Raw genomic sequence first — 21,433 nt, 5'->3', positions numbered from 1 at the left:
ACACCGTGGTTAAGAAAACCAACCGTGCTTTTCCCCAACCACTTTCAGCTCTGAAATTACTATCATCTGTCTTCAGCCAAAGTGATGGGGAAAGTTTTACCAGCTAAATATCTGTGTCCATTGACTTTTAAGGCACGCAACCAGTAAAACAACAACAAAACCCTTAGCAACCATATTAAAAGCACGTATTGAGCAGCCTTCTCCATTATGACGAACAGTGAAGCACGATCACACAAAAGCTCTGCCATGCACTTTTAAAGCCAAGGTCTGGTTTGGGGGGAAGGTTAATACTTTCACTCATTGTAGTATATATATGCAAATCCAGGAAGTGGGTGGCACTGTGGTCTAAACCAATGAGCCTCTTGGGCTTGCCGATCAGAAGGTCAGCAGTTCGAAACTGCGCAACAGGGTGAGCTCCTGTTGCTCTGTCCTAACTCCTGCCAACTTAGCAGTTTGAAAGCATACCAGTGTGAGTAGATAAATAGGTACCGCTGCAGCAGGAAAGTAAATGGTGTTTCTGTGTGCTCTGGCTTCCGTCACAGTGTCCATTGTGCCAGAACTGATTTAGTCATGTTGGCCACATGACTGGAAAGCTGTCTGTGGACAAACATCAGCTCCCTCGGCCTGAAAGCGAGATGAGCGCCACACCCCATAGTCGTCTTTGACTGGACTTAACTGTCCAGGGATCCTTTACCTTTTACCTTTGAAAGAATGGCTAAACTTTTACAGATTTTTTTGTTTTGTTTTCAAATGCACGGTATGAAATAGTTTAAATTGGTCCAGGAGTTGAACCTTTTGCTTATTACCTCAGGTAAGAGTATTTTGGTATCTTCAAGACTAACAAATTGCATGGCATAAGCTTTTGTAGGCCAGAGGCTCAGAGCCAACATTATCAGTTGCAGGACAACAGCTTCACCTGAAGTGGCTATGAAAACTAATGCCACAATATGCCTCTAGAATCTGTCCTCTCCAGAGTAGTCTAGCAAATGTATTTGCCTCCTCCCAATGCAAGGTATAAATACAAAAAAATAATTTGTGTGGCACTGTAATAAGAATGGGCAAGTGATATCCCCAATCCTGATCATCCTAAAACAGTTGTAGGGAAACTTTGGCCCTTCAGATGTTGCTAAACAACAACTCCTATCAGCCTAAGGAAGTTTTTAGAGATTAGGGGCACCCATGTAACTCTGAACTACTTTTTAAAATCACCAGTAGAGAGTTTAACATTATAGGATTGTTTTGACTGCTCCTACACCTGTGCCTTTAACAGCAGCCTGATAAACAATTGTTTTAGTTCACAGACGAATATTTCCTGGCTTAAAGTGGTGGGGAAATGTTTACCTACTAGATTTGTGTGTGTCAGGTTGCAGCTGCAGGCAGAGGAACAGGGCCAGCAAAAATGTTTAAATCAGGGACAGCTGTTGACTTTTGGGTTTGTGCAGCCGCAATTTTAAGCCTCTTCCCTTGCACACATTAAGCTGCATAGAGTGCTTACAAAGGAAAAAGTACATTTAAAAGTGTGCAGATGTCACTGTTTTTTCACCGAGAAACATCAACTGTTTTCTGTAACCTAATAGACAGAGGGGAAGACTTCCATGTGGGAGGGCATTAACATATGTTCCAGACAAAGATGAACTCCAGTTACTCGAATTTGGAATTAATTTGCCCCTTCAAATTCATGAATATCACGTCACAAGTTCCTGAATCCATCCATTTTTAGGGGAATGCAAACACACCCATTGGCAAAAGATTTAAGCAACAAAGCTTTGAAAATGCCAAAAAAAGAAAAGAAAAAAAGATTTGTTCCTGGTTGTTCACAGTTGTGACCTTAAATCCAAACTCTCAAAAAACGAAGGAGCTACTGTAATTATTTCAGAGTTTAAACTGGGCCAGGGACCACCAGAAGTTAGTATTAGAACCTATTTTTAGCGTCATGGCTCAGGCCTAATACAGGGCTGCCACATGTCTGGATTTTCCTGGACATGTGGTTCTTTGTCCTGGATCTTAGGCAAGTAAAAAAAAAAAGTTCAACAATTTTGGGGCTTTCCTAAAAAATTCTTTACTTTTTGAAACATGGCAACCCTAGTATGTGTGGTGTATTTTAGAAAGACTAGAAGCACAGAGCATATGGCTTCACTATGGAGATCTGAAAAATGAAGAAGAAAATGAAATGTTATAAAAAGTGTCTTAACTGTGCGGCTCAGGAATGTGGAGCCATTGGCCCTCCAGATATTGTTGTAATGGACTGTGAGAGTTTTAGCCCAGAAACATTTGAAAGACCACAGATTCCCCAAACCTGAGCAATTAGGAAAAAATAAATTACAATTTGTTACCATTAGTGCTTATCGTTTGTGTTTATACATCCAAATAGAAGTCTGCATGCCTCTTACTCACAATTAACAATGTAACCCTATACATGTTTCCCCAGAAGTAAGTCCCACTGTATTCAGTGGAGTTACTCCCTAATAAAATTGGGGTTACAACAATAAAATATACCATGGTAAAGCAAACAGAAAAGTTACATCTGTGATATATAATGAGTTAAAGGAAATGTTTAAAAACACTTCTGTTAAAAAACCAGAAGCCTTTTTACTGGGTATAGTAGGTGAAAAGATCAACTGGTGAAGCTGGTGGGAAAAATCCGAAACCAGCACAATTAAGTATTCCAAAAAGACTGGAGTAAATTTATACAATATTTGAAATATCATTGTAAGCAATTAACAACATTAGTAGGGTTATCTGAAGACTTGTAAGGAGATTTTTTTTTTTAACCTTTCTATGTGTATGTAAACTTTGAGGTATTTTGTAATGAGTTGTATTAGAATTGGAAAATATATATAATGCTGTGATATAAAGGTTAGTTTTGAAAGCCAAGAGGCAGGAGGGAAGGAAGCTGACAGGCTAAAGAGCCAAAGAAGTAAAGTGGAAAATAATGATGTGATTATATATGTTTAAATGGAAAATTAATAAACATTTTAAAAAAAAAAGTTACATCTGTAAAACAAGAAATTATAAGAAGTTCCATATATAAAACTATTGAAAACAATTCCACACACACACACACACACACACACACACACACATCTAAAAACAATTCCACACCATCTGGGTTGTACTTGTTGAGGCCTGGCCAAGATTCACTGCCCCCAGCTCTGCTTTTGTGCTCTTTCTTTCACTGCCTTTTCCCTTTCGCCCTCTGAGAGTGCAGCTGCATACCATGTTAACAATGTGATTAGCAACTCCACCATGACTTTTTTAAAAAGAAAATACCAGGCATATTGGTGGTGGTGGTCATAGGGTAGGTAGATGCAATAGTCATTATCAGCACTGCAGTCAGTGTGCAGGGAGGTGAGATGTAAGCTTTCCCTCCGCAGCTGTGATCTTGGCAAAAACCATCCCTCCCCACACACTGATTAGCAGGGGGTGGGGAGGTGCTCTTTCCAGGCACAGAGAACAATGCAGGCAAGCGTTATCTTTTATATCTATGTGTTTTCCAGTGTGGATTAGGGTTGTTGTTTTTTTTAAATGATGATTTGTTCAACCATCTTTCCTCAAATGAATCCTGGAAATTTAGTATGATATTCATCCAAGCTGTTCTCTGAACCGCTTTATTGCTTTAGCAGCCATCCTTCTTGGTTTTCAGCCTGTCTTTTTATTAAACCACAATGAATGTAGCTTTCCGTTTTTGCCATTCTCAAATAAAGTTTGCAAATACAAATCCGCTGTCTCTGTTAGCTAAGAATGAAGTGCTTCTGCGCAGTCGCATCCTCTGCTGAGTGCCACATGAGCAGGATGCAACAGTACTTAGGCCCTCACACAATGTTATATTGTGTTGCATTAGCACAGCAAGCCGGAAGCTGCACAGTGCCAGAAAAAGACATTTATACTGTGCAGCTGTGCCTGCCTAACGCAGCTGGGTTGTTGCCACTGCCCAGCCCAGGGCTCAATGAAGGTGGAGATGCAAGGACAGAACATACAGGCAAAAGGAGAGACCAGGAATGGCCAAGAAAAGCAATGCCATGTGGTCCACTGAGCTTACAACAGATAAAGGAACACAGGGAGCTGCTTTTATACCAAGTCAAACAATTGGTTCATCTCACTCTGTACTGTTGACACTGACTGGCAACAGCTCTCCATGGAGATACCAGGGATTGAACCCAGGGCCTTCTCCATTCAGAGCAGTTACACTACCACTCGGCTACCACTCCAAGGGATGAAGTGATGGCTGCCTCAGTGAAATGACCTCTGAACTGGAAACCTGATGGAGAAAAGGACCTCTTTGTCCAGGATTTTGTTGAAGAGCAGAAAACAGCATGTAGATGTTTACGTGTGTGTGTATGGCAACTGAGGGATGGTGGTAGAAACTGAGTCCCACCCTCCTTTCACTATTCCTGTTTCCCTTCTTCCAGAACCCCTTGGCATACAGACCTGCCATATCTGTTCTTTGGAGAGCACCATGCACAAAGATGGCACAAAAAATACACGGAGCTGGCAAACTTTGGAAGGGTAACCATAAATCAAAGTTGGATTTTCCACCATAAACTCTATAAAGTCAATGTGGCTTAGTGGGTAGAGTGCAGCAGGACTAGTGAAATCCAGGTTTAACTCAACCCACCTCCTTGAAGCTCAGTAACCTTGAGCTCAGTCACTTCCTCTCAGACTAGTTGTTGTGAAGACATTATGGGCGGAGGTGGGGCAAGACTAATGTGAGTCACTTTGAGTTCCTTGGAAGAAAGGTGGGATACAAGTGTAATAAATACGTAATAACAAACCGCATTCCACCATCTTTGACTTCCCAAGCCTAATAGATCAGATCCCCACTCAAAATGAGATCCCCATCCATTGTGAGACACAAGGCCAAGACTTTCACATAGTTAAAGAATGCTGATGATGCCTCAGTTCCTGCCATCATCACTGCTCCAGCTTCTTCACTCTGCTTCATGACTGGTTCCTTTCAGACAGCTTAACTAGGGGTTGCCTGAATCAGAAATATCAATGGTATTTATAAAGTGAAAAAGGCTGCTAGTGAAATATTTCTGCTTGATGTAGGATGAATGACATTCACAGCATAGTCTATTCAGAACCTCACTGAGCTAAGATCTTCTTGGCCTCTCTCTGTAAAAATGTCTGATCCCTTCAAAGGATATTTTATATATAGAATAAGCTATGCACAACTGGACAGTGAACAGCTCATATTTTTGTGCAGGGGGTTTCCTGGAACATAGGCAGGGTGGGGAGAGGGAGAGAGACAGACAGAAGGAGAGAGAGAGAAAGCAAAGCTCAAGTGACCACAACCCAGTGATAAAAATACTACCATATCGCATGTGTCATTACAGCATGCTTTCTATTTGTACAACTTAACAGTTTTTTAGTTGTTGTTTTTTTAAAGTTCTATGCATCTTTGAATGTGATGATCTGGTAAAATGAAAAATCTTGGCAATTGAAGAGCAGGATTGGTAACTCTTGAAACAAAAGAAATTCTGTAGCCTGGGTGCGGCAGCCACAGGGGAATAGAAGTCTCTAGGGTGGATCCCAAGATTTTATTTATTTTTATTTTACTATTTCAGGATAGACCCCAAAACAAAGTCTGACTATACACTAAAGATACACAGCTGTTAAAATATCTAAGGGAAGAGGGGGAACAGCCTTGCCCATTGTTTTTCTTGCAACTATCCAAAAACTAAATCAAGCAAAACTGGCTAAATACCCAGGTTACTTCTTTTCTTTTTGAATGATTGAAACTTTATTTGAAAGGCAGGGTGGCTGTTATGTGCCTAGTACCTTGATTAACTGAAGAACAAGATGAAGAGATACCATTCTGTAGCCAGTGCAACAACACAGCCCCATCACCAATTCCTGTTTCATATAAACATAATTCTATGTGGACAACTAGAAAAGTAGGTCTATCATCTATCAGGTTCTAATTCTGCATAGATGATGAATAATAGTGTGCATTCCTAAATATGTTGTCACTCTAGGAAAGCCCCCTCCTACAGTACTTGCACAGCATAGAATTAAGTAGGGGGAAATCCTGGGTAGAACAGGCTTTCCATTGTTAACACAGACCACAGTCTCCAGCAACCATATCCTCAGTCATGATGCGCTGGATTTTGGTGTGCCATATGCTCCATGTTTATCAAGGAGAAAGTTCTTTAAGGTGGGAAACAGACAACCATTTCAAGAGAGCTGAGAGAGGCTTGGAAGAGGCTTTGGTTTCAATTGTGTGCAGACATTTTTGTTTTATCTCTCTCCATTTTTTTAAAAAAAAACTTATTTAGGAATTTCTATCTTACCTTTTTGTCATGAAGATCTCCCAGGAAACTTACGCTTCTGTCAAAATAGGGTTTTGAAGCAATACAGAGCCTTGCACAGCCAATTAACCAGAAGTGAGAGAGATGAGTGTATACACACCCAATTCAACGATCTCATTTTCAAGCCTCATTCAATCATCTGACACTCGGCACATATCATGAGAGCATCCCTGTTCAGCAATTTAAGAATGGGTGGGCTTTAAGGAATATCATGGTGAAAATGTGTCTGACAAAAGCCTTGAATTCAAATCAGCCACAGGTGATTATTGTAGTCTGCTTTGACTTTAAAATAATTTTGCAGCACCTTAAATGCTAAAAAATGGTTAAGACACAAGCATTCATTGACTAGAATCCACCACTTTAATCAGATGTATCTTCAATGTCATTATTTGAACGGTCTCACATTTTTGTGGTACAGTAACAGTGAACGAACTGACTTTGTTTACACTCTTCTTGCAACTTCTGAGAAATAATTGTGTTACATGCTGCAGTGCCACAAACTTCTCTGATACAATATGTAGCAGGTTCCAGGACTATTCTTATATTACAAGTTTCATTACAAGACAACACTACTGAAAGTTGGTTGTGTATAAATGTGGAGGTTGAGCAGACAGGAAGCAAGCACGCACCTAGGTAATACTAGCTTTAAAACAGCAACAGTCTACCATATAATATCCTATGCAGCAGTTTCTGCTCAGCAGCAACTTAGCAAACTTTTCCAACAAGTTCGAAACTAGGACCGATTTTTTTTCTCTCTCTCTCTCCTTTCCACATTCAGTCTGACTGCAAAATTGTTTCTCTCAGCCATCCCAATAACAGATGTGGCGTTATGCGCATTCTAGTGGCTTGGCTTGCTGTTGGTCATCAAACACAAATAATCAGGACCACCCTGCCCAGCGTGGTGTTCCAGCCTAGCCAAATGCCCAGAGAGTGAGAAAGCTCCATAATCATGGAATGTATTTACAACAATACGGCTGGAGACACAAAAGCTAAACCACTACTCTCCAGATGATACTTTCCATTAAAAAAAACCAAAAACCCAGCAACTTCATAAGCTGCCAGAAGACTATTCTTTCCCCCGAAAACAATAAAGTCTTGTGGCATCGAAAAACTAACACATTTCTTATGGCAAAAGTTACTGAGGGCGTGAATCCACTTTTTCAGCTTCATAGGCTATCTATCTATCTATCTATCTATCTATCTATCTATCTATCTATCATCTATCTATCATCTATCTATCCTCTATCATCATCTATCTATCCAGGCAGAATGCCTTCTCGGTAGTGGCGCCCACCCTGTGGAACACCCTCCCATCAGATGTCAAAGAAATAAAAAACTATCTGATGTTTAGAAGACATCTGAAGGCAGCCCTGTTTAGGGAAGCTTTTAATGACCGATGCTTTAATGTGTTTTTAACCTTTTGTTGGAAGCCACCTAGAGTGGTGGGGAAACCCAGCCAGATGGGCAGGGTATAAATAATAAATTATCATCTCTATCTATCTATCTATCTATCTATCTATCTATCTATCTATCATCTATCTATCTATCTATCTATCTATCTATCTATCTATCATCTATCTATCTACCTTGTTAGGCACCTGTAGGGTTTCTTTCCCCTACTGAAAGACACTTTCTATTGCAGCCAATGGAACAGGCTGCAGTGTGTGTGTGCACATGCTCATGATACACATTTGGAAATGTGCTGACAGACCCCAAAAGGTAGGTGATCCCTGAAAAGCATAAATGTGTACAAGATAAACACAGTGTTCATTTGAAACAAAAGTAATCGGTAATAAAGCAACTTTCGAAGATTTGCTGCCTGAGGTGAAAGACAAAATAGTTAAACCACTGAGCCTTGGGCTTGCCGATCAGAAGGTCGGCAGTTTGAATCCCCGCGATGGGGTGAGCTCCCGTTGCTCGATCCCTGCTCCTGCCAACCAAAGCAGTTCGAAAGCATGTCAAAGTGCAAGTAGATAAATAGGTACCGCTCCGGCGGGAAGGTAAACGGCGTTTCCGTGTGCTGCTCTGGTTCACCAGAAGTGGCTTAGTCATGCTGGCCACATGACCCGGAAGCTGTACGCCGGCTCCCTTGGCCAATAAAGCGAGATGAGCGCCGCAACCCCAGAGTCGGACACGACTGGACCTAATGGTCAGGGGTCCCTTTACCACCCCCCACTCCATTTAGAAAAATCTAATGGACTTGCAGTTGAATCTTACTTCAACACTAGCAGCAAAACAGCATCCTTTACCATACCTAAGAGTACTGACTAGCTTAGGGGTGGTGAACAGACCACATGGCATACACTAAGCTCTGTCCCCCCCAGGGCTTTGCCACTTCTTCCTGCCCCCTCAGCATTCATCTGCCTTAAAAGGAGACCATCCTACTAATGGTAGGGCCATGATGCCATCCCTGAATAACAATCTCAAAACACTGAGAGAATCTGAAGCTTAGAACAAAGCAGAAAATCATTATTTCCAGACAGTGTGTTTTTCTTTTAAATAAATTCCTTATTTTCCCACCTGGCTGATTTATTGGTATATGGTCAAAAGATCAATATATACCACCTGCAAACTGCTGCTCTTTGAATCTTGTACCTCATTGCTTTCATATATATACAGTGCCACTTTAACTACACATGTACAAATGCAGAAGTCTTTATAGAAGGAAAAATCAATACTATTCTTAAGAGGCTGAGCAGCAAATTAGAAGGGTTCCTCCCCCACCCGCCTCTTGAGATTTCTATAAAAGCATTGATAAAGCAAACAGCTAAATAGATTCCCCCCCCTCCTCTGATCTTTTTCTTTAAAAAAAAAATACATGAAAGTAAACCCCATTTATTTCAGTGGAGCTTAATTCCATGCTTGGGACTGTGGTCTTCTTCCTTTCATTTTGTCCCTTTTCAACTAATTGCTCTGGTAAAGAAGGCCCAGCAGAGACTTTATTTCCTCAGACTTTTAAAGAAGAACAATCTGAGTGAGAGACTGCTGGTGTCCTTCTATCGAGGCAGCATAGAGAGCATTCTTACTGTATCTGTGCTTGGTTTGCCAGTTGCACAGTCACCGATAGGAAAATGCTCCAGAAAGTCATAACCACAGCCCAAAAGATTATTGGTCATCCTCTCCCATCTTTGGATGAACTATATAGCTTCCGTTGTCTCAAAAAAGCCGTTGGCTTAAATATAGCAGGCACCAGAGCTGGCACAAGGAATGGAGAGTGTAAGATCTGAATCTGCCTGGACTCTGAAGCCACACAACCGTGTCCGTTTGGGCTGCTCCAGCTCTTGATTTTGCCACTAGAGGGCGGATGAGCAGATCTAAGTCGAAATGCATCTTTAATACAGATGCCTCGTGGGAAGGTAACTGTTCGTTTAGAAGTGCCCCAACCCTGTTCTGCGTCTGGAGATGCGCACGGGGTGCGTTTTCTTCCAAGGCTGACGGTGCATGCACTCTGATCTCTTTACTGCTTATCAAATTAATGTCTGTGAGCTTATAACTGATTGATTGATAAACGACCCCTCAAGCTTTTAAGTCATACATTTCAGAATCCGAAGGAGCTCCTGAAATAAATACAACTAGCGCTGAAATTTACTGAACACACCGCCGGTAGGTTCGCAGACAAAGGAGTAACAGGAACGAGCTCTTGCTATATTTTAAGGCGGTGGACGGATCCTGCGTTTTGCTGCCGCTACGTCACCGGCCAACATCTGTCTTGGAAGGGTAGGAATGATGGCTTCCGTGGTGGGCGGGATTTGAAAGCTGGTCGTCTTCTTTTTTTTAAAGCCACTATTTCATGTGCTTACCAAGACATTGCAAAAGCGGAGGCTTCTGTACCAAGCCAAATGCACCACCAGCAGCATCAAGAACCACCAGCAGCTATGACATCTCCATCTCTATGAAACGTGCCTTCTCTGCAAACCATGGGAGGGATCATGTGCGGTGCTGCAAAAGGAAACTTGATTTATTCTGTTTCCATCATCTTGCTTTGGCTGAGGCAGTTGCCAGCTGAGGAGTCAGGCTGGGCAGGTAAGTATTTGGATCACTGTGGAGGAGGGCAGGATAAAAAGTGGGAACAGTTTTACCAAGGGGGGGTGGGGGAGAGAGAACGCTCTGATTAAGGCTGTAATCTTCACCCCACTTACCTAGGAGTAAATTCCACTGAATTTAATAGAACTTACTTCTGAGTATACATGGGATTGTGCTGTAATGTGTAACCCACCAAACGACAGTAACTGAGATATGAGTGGAATTCTTGTGAACCTTCCTTTTAAATAGTAGCGTATTTACCTCTTGGTGCATGCAATACTTGCATGAAAGGATGGGTGCTTAGCTGGGAGCACACCTGAACGGGAAAGAAGGTTTCAGCACTTTTGATAAGAAAGTGCTAAATGCAGGAGATTGCTGTTAACATAAACAGTAGGTGTAGAAGATGCTGCCTCCTTCTTCCCTCCCTTCAAGCCAAGAAGCTCTAATTCAGAAGCAACAAATTCGTTTATGTTCAACAGGTATGCCCATGGGAGTGGTTATAAAAATAGAACTGCAGATTTTCCATTTCCTCTTACCACAGTCCTAGGTTAGTAGGACTAGATGGGGTACTGAATAACAGCTGTGCAGCCCCACAGTTGAACTAAATGCAGAAGTCTTTAATTGTAGACATGTCACAGGGGTAAAAAAACATTCTGTCAGTCATAATGCCGCCTATGCATAAGAGAGCTGCTTACTTGCAGTGCATAGGCTTCATTAACATTTCAGCTGTGGAGTAAGTTTCTAGTCCTCATGATAACAAAGCAGTGAGGAAACCTGATGGTAGTGTGTTAGAGAGCAAGCTTCTAATATATTTGCTGAATCCTTCTAACCCTGAAACACTTGCTTATTTAATTCCTTGAATTGCTTAAGGATTGCAACACACACACACACACACACACACACACACCACTTGATGTAGGAGGCCATACAATCTGAGCTGAAAGGAGTGGGGGAGAAACTAATTTCATGTGTCAGAGATTTTCTGCTATATGAATCTTCTGTTAATTGTTCCTTTAAAATTCAGAAGGAAATAATTTGAAACCTTTTTTTAACCTTCAGGAATATCTATATTGCTTACAGAACAGTGGCAAATTAATTGAGAGCTCGTGACATTAATCATATTTGCCAAGTTATTGCTTTGTACGATTAAATGAACGGAAGATTGTTTTGAACTACAGTGAACTTTCATGGATACTCAATAAAGAAAAACGCATCTGCTCTTCAAAACGTAGGAAATGCAGGACCAAAATGCAAGGCAAAAACTGGCAGATAAATGCACAGACACCCACATTTCTAATCCCTCAGATTTCTAATCCTTCAAATCTGCCTAGTTTCTGCATATTGCTTTCTCATCCAGAGTGGATTAGGTTGAATCTGTTCTTTTGGATTTGGAGATCACTGATTGGCCAGTCCTTGTGATAATGACCATCCCCACTTCAGACCAGAGGGGTCCGCAACATTAATTGGCTGGACCTTGTAGTCATTTTTTTTATGCCAGACTTCTACCCTTCTCCGACCAGCTATTTTTTTTTAGGTTTTACACTTTTTAGAAAAGAGCTAACTAGGTATTTTATTAGGTGAACATGCTAAGCATTTATCCAGGATGGGGGAAGGGAACGTGGACATCCTTCTGGAAGTATGTGGGGAAGAATGAACAGGAAAAGGCAATTGGATTCTGGGGGAGGGATGCAACTTCATACATCCTGGTTCTGGCTTCCACTTAGCAGGACTGACCAGCTAGTTGAATATGGCCTAGGGTTCCTACAGATGATGCATTTATTGAGCAAAGTTTGCATGGAGGTTATACTGTACAAAGTTTACTCTTTATTGAGCATTCATCCAGATTTGTTTGCGGGGAGGTTATACATCTTCCTGTCAATCATATGTTACCCCACATTTTTAGTACATTTTCCTAACTGCAAGAAGTTGTTTTTTAAAAAAGGGGTGGGGTGGGGGAAATGGATTCATTGAGCCCTTTAATCCTATGAATTGCGTAATCTTAAATTTCCAATATCCAGTTGAATCCTTCCCACAAAATAGTGACAGTCTAGAGGCAAATTCAGTCAATATAATGCAGTATCTTCATAGAAGGAAAGGAGTAGGAAGTGCAGAGTTCACAACATAGTCAATCCGTTTCCCCGCCCAAACTCCAGTTCACAGATGCATGAGGTATGCACTCTTATATTTACTCTTTTTTGTCCTCATTAGGGCAAAAAACTGCCCCTCTGAAGGTAGCATTCTCAAGACAACACCAAATTTGCAGGTTCAATCCCTGTATGGGACAGCTACATAGTCCTGCATTGCTGGGGGTTGGACTATATTATCCTTAGAGTCCCTTCCAACTCTACAATTCTGGAACTGGACAGCTACTTTCCTAGTAACAGAGCAATCTAGACACCCCCCCCCCTTTATTCCAGGTTGGGGGTGGATGGCTTGGATCAGATGGAGACGTCCCCCCACCCAGCTCTCACAGTCAAGGCAGCCTCCTCATTGGTGAAATGAAAACATCAGTATCCCTTTTCCAGCCATCAAATATGTGGCTGAGGAGTAAAGCCAAATAGTGGGATCCCTGTTGGCTGGAGCTATCAGAAAGAGCTGAAATGGGACACTTGAAAGTGTGGAGGGGGCAGGGTTGACCTGACAAATCCACTGGGTCCCAAACTGGTCCCTCTGCTACCACATAATTGCATTGGGTCTGTTCCCTGTGCCATTCTGGAGTTGGTGCAATGATCAGCACTGATCATCCTCTTTCTGCCCACTCCACTCCACCGTCTGCCACAAATCCTCGCCAGCAAGAGGCAGAGGCAGGTATGGGTTAGGATTGTTCTGTAAATGTAGTGCCAAATTGTCAGTTGCTGATTCAGTGTGCTTGACTCTGGCAAAAGCCTGTATATCAAGGATTAGGGATCTCCAGAGGTTGTTGGACTACAGCTTCCATAATCCTTGACCACTGGGCATGTTGATTGAGACTGATGGGAGCTGGAGTACAACAGCATCTAGGGGGAAGCCCTCTATTGGAACAGCTTTCTCCCTAATCATGAAGGTTTATTTTGCCCTTAAAGCAGAAGAACTATCATCAAAATTCTACAAATAAGGAAGAAACACAAACCAGGACAAATGTGGTACCATGCCAGAACTGTCTGTAGCATAAGAAACAGCAAAGCAACGTAGTTTAAACAAGCTTATTCCATCACACTTCCTCACCAAAACCACACCTGTAAATGTCATCCAGAATAACCTTGTGGTAAAACACCTTCTTACATGCCCCCCCCCCCCGGATATGGGAGTGGGTGGCGCTGTGGTTTAAACCACTGAGCCTCTTGGGCTTACTCATCGGAAGGTCAGCAGTGCGAATCTGCACAACGGGATGGGCTCCCGTTGCTGTGTCCCAGCTTCTGCCAACCTAGCAGTCTGAAAGCATGCCAGTGCAATGAGATTAATGGGGACCACTGTGGCAGGAAGGAAAATGGCATCTCCCTGCGCTCTGGCTTCTGTCATAGTGTTCTCTTGCGCCAGAAGCGGTTTAGTCATGTTGGAAAGCTGTCTGTGGACTGAAGCGAGATGAGCGCCACACCCCATAGTCACCTTTGACTGGGTTTAACCATCCAAGGGTCCTTTACCTTTTACCTTACACCAAATATAGCAATCTGTGGCCAGCTACTATATGCCTTCAGCAAAATTTGCCTTAACACAGCTATAAAGCTCTCTGTGAGTTAATGTGGGAGGAGGGAGTGTGGTTCAAGGAAAAATTAATCTGATTGGCTGTGTGGTGCTTTGATGCGCTTGTACTTGCTCTATGACTCCTAATTGGCTTGACCATGTAGCCAGGAAAAGGAGAAACAATAAAAAAAACCAAATGTGCCAAATCAGCTACAATGAGAGCAATGAATCCATGTTAAATGATGCCCCAAATGCTTTTTTGGGTGTGTGTGTGTATTATTCACAAAAATCCAACTAAATCTAGTCTCCCCATGCCAAGAAGCTGGCAATTGTCAGCTTAACTGAACTTAAATAAGACTTTAGTCTTTTGATTATTTGAATTACAATCTGGTCTGTGGATAACCAATACTCTGTTCCTTGATTCCTCCCCACTTCTTACTACAAATCAGTCTTCATTTTTCTCTGAGGTTTTTTTGAATGGTTATATATATATATATATATATATATATATAACATACTTGTCATTTAGATGTGCTTGTTTATTGTGGCAAATGATAGCTGAATGCTCCCTCACTGACAAGGGTTTTCATTATGGTTATACTTGTGAAACAGAGAATGGAATTGGTGAGAAAAGTGGTTGATGAATCTGCTCTCAAGAACAAAGGCTGATTTTGACTGGCAAAAAGACATGTCTGGGTCTGTAAAAGACACTGATGGCTATTTGGATAGGTAGGATATTAGTGGGGCTCCCCCCTCCCCCTCCTCCGTGTGCTGCTTTTCTCCTATGACCTTTCAGAGTTCATACGGGGGCTTTGAACAGTTATTTATGTTTCCTCAGGGACATGGAATGCAGTTCACTCCCAGGTGCACCATGAAATCATAATACCTCAGTGGCGATCAGATGGAGGCTCTGGCAATGATAAGGTAGGTTGCTTAGCCACAATAACAGGAAACGAGCTGTGCTTTCTCGTCCCTTTCAAATAACCATTATCCTCCTGATATGATCATTGGTGGAAATTTTATAGCAGTGACAGTCTGGCTGTGAAGTGCCTTGTAAAATCTGCCTAAGCTGGGTAGAGTGATGGTCATATAAACTCATATACCCATTATCGATACCAAGAGGAATGAAGGAAGCTGTCTTATACTAATTCAGACCTTTGGTCTATCTAGCTCAGTCAAAATTGTCTATGCTGACTGGCAGTGGCTCTCTAGGATTTCAGATTTCAGTGGTCCTTGCCAGCCCTACCTGGAGGTGCCAAGGATTGAATCTAGAACCTTCTGCAGACAAAGCAGATGCTCTGCCACTCAACTTTGACCCTTCCCCCTCACATATGGGTGTATGTATGAAGATGTTCTGTGACCTTTTGAATCATCATCTGGCAAGAGCATCAAAACGAAATGAATATTGGAATTAACAAACCTTACTTAGTCATGTTCATTAATTTAAATTAGTCTGCTCTGAGTAAAATTTCCTTGAATACCACCCTCATAATTAAGAAATTCTAGAATTTATTCCATTTTACTATGTTGCAGAGGGAATTGTATCTGCTGGTGGCACCAGCAAATTGCTTTTTAATATGGTTCTGGCAGAGGTGCACCTGGCCTTAAGTACTATTTGTGCTAATGAAGAAAGTTGTGGGGTTTTTTTTAGAACGAGTGGTCTTTTATGTATTGCAAGTGCCTTTTTGTGACTATGTTTTCTTAGTGCCTCTTGCTGCTACCCTTAGATCCTTTATCACCACTGGTGATAAAGGGCTTTTTGGTATGGAGCCTGGGGAAAAGAGTCTGATAGCCTTATCAGTGTTTATATTAGTTAACAGTGCATCAGTTCTGTTCACCCATCCTGCTAAGTAGGCCACTCATCTTGTAAAGATGAGTAAGCGAGACATAGACTGTGTGAATTGCGGGAGACAATTTCAAACCACTGGGTAGATCCGCCTGGTTCTCAAAAGGCTTGGAAGCATCTTGTAAGTCCCCCCCCACACTAGAGCATCTGTAGCCCCTCTAGTCACATAAGGATATCATGCTGTGAACTAGCCTACACAAAGAGGCAACAGTTCTTGAGACTGCAGCAGCTGGAAAAGCTGAAGCTGTGGCCGCAAAAATGCCCGCCAACTTTTTCTGTGTACAGCCTAATTCTCACTAATGCTTCCCCTTTTCCCCTTGGTTGTGTCCCCATGCGGTTCCTTGTATTATGTACAGGAATCGGATTCTGTATGCTTGGCATTGGATATAGTCAATAGTGCTGTTCGTCTTCCACCTGCTCCAAGCCAGCATTGAGAGTTTCTCCAACTGCAATCCAGTTAAGATCATAGGAAGCTGCTTTATACCAAGACAGACCATGGGTCCCTCTCGCTCAAGACTGTCCACACTGACAGGCAATGGCTGTCCAGGGTTTTAGGCAAGGAACACTTCCGGTCCTGCCTGGAGATGCAGGAGATTGAAGTGGGGACCTTCTGTGTGCAAAGCAGATGCTCTGCCATTGAGCCACAGCCCTTCCCCACTTAATTCCTACAAAAATGTCACAGATGTGCAGCAGAATTATCTGAGGAGTTCAGCTAGTTGTTGTTGGCTGTCTCTGTTTTGGCTGTGTGGAAGCACCAGACAGATGCGAAGCAGAGATTTAATCAAAGCAAGCATCGTTTTCCTCTACTGCTATGTGTGTGGCCATGCAAATGTGCTTTTGATCAAAGAGAAGGGCCAGCTCTGTGACCCGTTTGCTATCAGATCCCTTGCAGAGTTGAGGAAGAAGGATGTGGTAGGCCTCATGTGTCAATAAGGGCAAGAGGGCATTGCTATTTCTTTTTTGTCCTTCTCTTTTGCTCGGAACAAGTTGCTCAACAAAGAGATTGCACAGGCAACTCTCGAGCTGCGAACTGAACCCACATCTCCCGAGTCTCTGCCCTGAACGTTAGCCACAAAGCACTCTCTCCCTCCTCCTGCTCACACAAGCTCTCAAAAATGTTCCTGAATGCTCTAAAATGAAATTGGAAAAATCATTTAAAATTAGGCACCAGAAGGGAGGGGCATCTGTTGCTGCTATGAATAGTCAAGGACCATGTGGATATATGAATAGGAAAAGAGGATGGTGTTCTCCATGGAAGTTGTAGCAACCACTGGGGTATGTGTGGAAGCACTAGAAATGCAGAAGCTGGAGGCTATTTTGGTTGAACAATTTCCTGCTCATTGTGGGCAAGGTTCCTTCATAGACCACACTTAGGATGGGAACATGTTTAGCAATGGTGCAATTTTGATTACTTAGAACAACCAACATTACTCACTTTCCTTCTTATTAACAGGCAGTTGTTTTTTTATGAGGGTGCATGAGGGAAGGTGATAGTGACTTCCTGCCTCATCCGTCTGCTCTGCCTTTGACACATCAGCTAATATTTGCCAATTTCCACCTTGCAGCCTTTGTAAGCTACCACAAAGAATCATTATCCAAGTTCTGCTTCTGAGAGAACATACTGTAATATCCATAGTAGGGTTGGAAGGGAACCCAAGTGGCATCTCGTCCAGCCCCCTACAATGCAGGGATCACAGCTAAAGAATCCCAGACAGAGGGCCACCCAAAGTCCCGTGAAGGAGGGTGGGTGGGTGTTAGATAGGCATTATTAGAGTTTGCATCATTCCCAATCAGCCAACGATTTCCTAAACTTCGTTGTATAGTGTTTTGCTTGTTCTTTGAATCAGTCTTGAATAGTAATGTCTTGACAAACCAACGTCGCACTGGCATGCACCATGTATCAACAAGTTCCTGTCAACCACACAATGGCTATGTTCTGTCTTCACAGCTGCAGGCAGTACACATGTGCCGATTGGTGGGAATCACAAGTGGGGAGAGTGCTGTTGCACTCACGTCCTGCTTTTGGACTTCTCTTAGGTTGGCCACTGTGAGAACAGGATGCTGGACTAGACGGGCCATTGGCCTGATCCAGTAGATGCTTCTTATGTCCTTATCCACTCTCTAGCCCTGCTTTTCCTTTACATTCAAGCCAGTCCATTCAGTACAGCTGCACTGGAGCACAGGAAGGGAATTTTAATTTGGTGTTTATCATGGTTTGCTCCAGAAATGGTTTGCCAATGTTCTTCTCTGTTTGTGTTATGGTCTGCTATACCAATGTGGACCAATAAGCCAGTTGCAACCTGGGAGTTGGCCTTATTGAACTCCTCTTGATTTGCTTCTAAGTAAACAGTCATAGCAATTGGGTTGTAAGTGATCTGCAGTCTACTGTTTGAGAATCAGTGAAATAAACTACAGTGGTACCTCAGGTTACATACACTTCAGGTTACATACGCTTCAAGTTACATACTCTGCTAACTCAGAAATAACGTTTCAAGTTAAGAACTTTGCTTCAGGATAAGAACAGAAATTGTGCTCTGGCGGCGCAGTGGCAGCAGGAGGTTCCATAAGCTAAAGTTGTGCTTCAGGTTAAGAACAGTTTCAGGTTAAGAACGGACCTCCAGAACGAATTAAGTTCTTAACCCGAGGTACCACTGTATTTGCTATTCTTTTTCAACTTTTGCTTAATATCTTGATTCTGTTGTAAGCCAGAAATGCAGAGTGTGTGTAAACCTTTTGTTTCTATGTTGTATGCAGCACCCACCCAGAGCGGAAGTAGAAATAACAGCTGAAGGAAGAAACTTCATCTTGGATGTTGAGAAGAATGAGTAAGTAATCTTGTACGAAAAGGCAGGGTATATTTAAATATACTGTACAATTCTATTAATCTATTGTGTGAACTAAGTAGAGGTTATCTGCCATTTTGAACTCCAAACAGGGCACTCCTGTTCCTTTAATAAAAGTTCAGTTAGTGGAACATCTTCTCCTATGGTGTTGTATAGCTGTCAAAATGCAAAGGCAGAAGATGTTGAGCAACCCTCTAAAACAGCCTTGTGAAACTTGTACACAAACAAACCACAGAAACTCTAGCTTGTTCCTGTTCCTAGGCACTAGAAATTGGATTACGTAAATCAGAGGTAACGTCAGGCCCAGGGGTTATGTCCCTATAGGCATCTCTAGCTGGTCTGTGGGACTCTCCCTATGCCATGCCATGACCTTAGCCATCCTCAGAGCCTTCCTCAACTGCTTTTGTCTGGCTGGTTATGTGTCCTTGAACTGTCATTATTTTATTGATTGATTGATTTCAATTTATATACCGGTACTGCCCTATATCTGGAAGTCTCAGGGCCGTTCACAAAATAAAATCAAAATATAAAACCACAAAATACAGAATCAAAATAAAAACAAAAATAACCCAATAACTTCCCCCAAAAAACTCCCACATTTTAAAAGGCCACTTGCTCGACTAGATGGAAGATGAAGAGGCGTGGGTGCAGAAACTTCCGGTTTTTGCAAAGTTGGAATGTAGCCAATGCTATGAAGGTACAGGTCACATTATTGCTTTGCCCACTTTTGTCTTGAGCTGTGTCCACCACTGATATGTGCCCCCCCCCGGAAGCTTATTCACAAAGGAATGCCACCCTCCGGCTGAGAAAGGTTTACCACCCGTGACATAAATCCATAGATCAGGAGAAAGGCACTCTGCAAAAGAGAAGACTCTGCCCTATGCGAGAGAGGCCTGGTTGCTGCCATCCAGCCAAATAAAACAGAGGGCTCTGGTAGTGTTGGCAACTACCGAGAGACTGAAGTATAAGACATTTCCAAGTTTATGTTATCATTTGCATTCTAGGCCAGTGGATCCCAATTAGCTAAGTATGGCGGACCCCCTATTTTTCAAAAGCCAAGCCATGGACCACCCACTTTTGAAAGTTCTTATATCTCTATGGTTGTTTTTGTTAGGTGAATGGTGCCATGGACACCCCGGGTGGGTTTTGTGGACCCCGTGAGCTCCACGGACCACCTGTTGGGAACTATACTTCTAGATCATTTATAGATAAAGCCATGTTAATTGCATTAGCTGCAGAAGTTATGATTGTATGGAATATAACTTTCTCTGTGGGGGCACCTGCTCTATGGGATGACTTCTTCTTGGAGATGAGCCTAGGCACCAACTGATGGGTGTTTCCAGTGTGCTTAACAAACTTATCCATTATTTTAAAAATTGCAAAAAAAACCAACAACTTACCTATTTCCTCAGACATTTCTAGGCTGTTTCTATATCAGTTTTTAGCACCTTGATTATTGTAACTAATTTGATTGAGTGCCTTTAATCAGTTACAGCACTTCTGGGTTCAAAGGGCTGATGGATACACAGAATCACAAGGAAATGGTCTAAATGCTCTCAATCCTTTGCAGTTATGTTGGTCCTGTGAAGAAGGCAGAGCTTGAGTCCTACAAATAGTCAGAGGAAGGCCTTTGTTAAAAAGTCTGCAGACCTTCCCAACCCCTCCAGAAAAGATATTGTCTTAATAGACCAGACTGGAACCTTCTGAGAGCAGTCAGCCCGCCCTGAAATGCTACCTGCTAAACATGTTCCAACAGCTAAGGCGAGATAGGGGAAGAGAAATTGACGCACCTTACGTTGCTAAACACATGCTAGATTTCTGTTCAGCACAGCTTCTAATACAAACCATGAAACCGCATGCTTGCATTGGCATTTGGGAAATGATTAGAGTACCATTAAAAGTATTCTATATACCCTGTTGTGAAGTCAGGCTGTAGCTGCACAACATGCCCTTTAATTGAGAAAAGTCTGTTGTCTGCTCCGAAGAATTGGTTTGGGTCTGCAGCCTAACATAAACAGGACTTTTGTCCAGTTGCTTTTACATTTCTGGTGTTTTGGGATTGTGCGGAATTGTGAAGGGAAAGCTATGAGTGGTGGAAGAGAATTGGCAGAAGCAGAGTCCCTTGAGCAAAACATTAGCAGTAGATTAACTCTGAGCATGATGACATAACTTCCAGGTGTCTCCTGGGAACCATGCTGTGCTATTTTCATCTGAGGCCTGCTCTCAACAGGCTAGCAAAACGGAACACATATATTGTGTTTACTTCCTGAGTTGGGCCCCTCATCCCTCTAAACACACACCCGCACAGCCATTCAACTTTGCAAGGGGCTGCAGGAAAAAATGTACAGGGCTCATAGTTTTCTGTGATGTGTAATAAGTACCGGTACAACTCCTCACTTGGGTACTGGTACGGACTTTCATCAAGTGCTCCAAACATAGAATGCTAGTTCTTTGCCAGTATAATTTTTATACTAGTATATTTTTCTTTTCTTTTCTGGTTATTTGTTTTTAATCAATGCCCTTTGAAAAGTGTTGTGGGAGGGGGATTACTGGCTTGTTGTTGTTCTTAATTTTATTATGGGGCTTATGTCCGAGTAGGTTTGTGTAGTATTGCACGGTTAGTGTTTTGAAGTAAGTTCAGCACATACTCGAGCTTAGTTTCAGTACATCTGAGGATACTTTGAGTATGTTAGAAACTAACAGTTTATGTTTTGGTGGTGGTTATAGCTGGGACTGAGGAGGTTCAAGCT

The 21,433-nt window shown here is 42.3% G+C and overlaps 1 protein-coding gene across 2 annotated transcripts in view; it reads left to right on the top strand.

The window, feature by feature from the left end:
* The first annotated feature begins 10,118 nt into the window (after positions 1-10,118).
* The window catches only part of ADAM19 (ADAM metallopeptidase domain 19), a 47,629-nt gene continuing 36,314 nt past the window's right edge, over positions 10,119-21,433 (top strand). For both annotated transcript variants that reach the window (XM_033140370.1, XM_033140369.1), the window contains exons 1-3: positions 10,119-10,334; positions 14,833-14,918; positions 18,595-18,665. In XM_033140370.1, coding sequence (XP_032996261.1) covers positions 10,229-10,334; positions 14,833-14,918; positions 18,595-18,665 — 263 coding nt within the window. In that variant the 5' untranslated portion in view covers positions 10,119-10,228. The remainder of the gene's footprint in view (positions 10,335-14,832; positions 14,919-18,594; positions 18,666-21,433) is intronic.

This window comes from Lacerta agilis, chromosome 2, assembly GCF_009819535.1.
Source record: "Lacerta agilis isolate rLacAgi1 chromosome 2, rLacAgi1.pri, whole genome shotgun sequence".
NCBI classification, from domain to species: domain Eukaryota; kingdom Metazoa; phylum Chordata; class Lepidosauria; order Squamata; family Lacertidae; genus Lacerta; species Lacerta agilis.
This window is presented reverse-complemented; position numbering and strand designations above follow the sequence as displayed.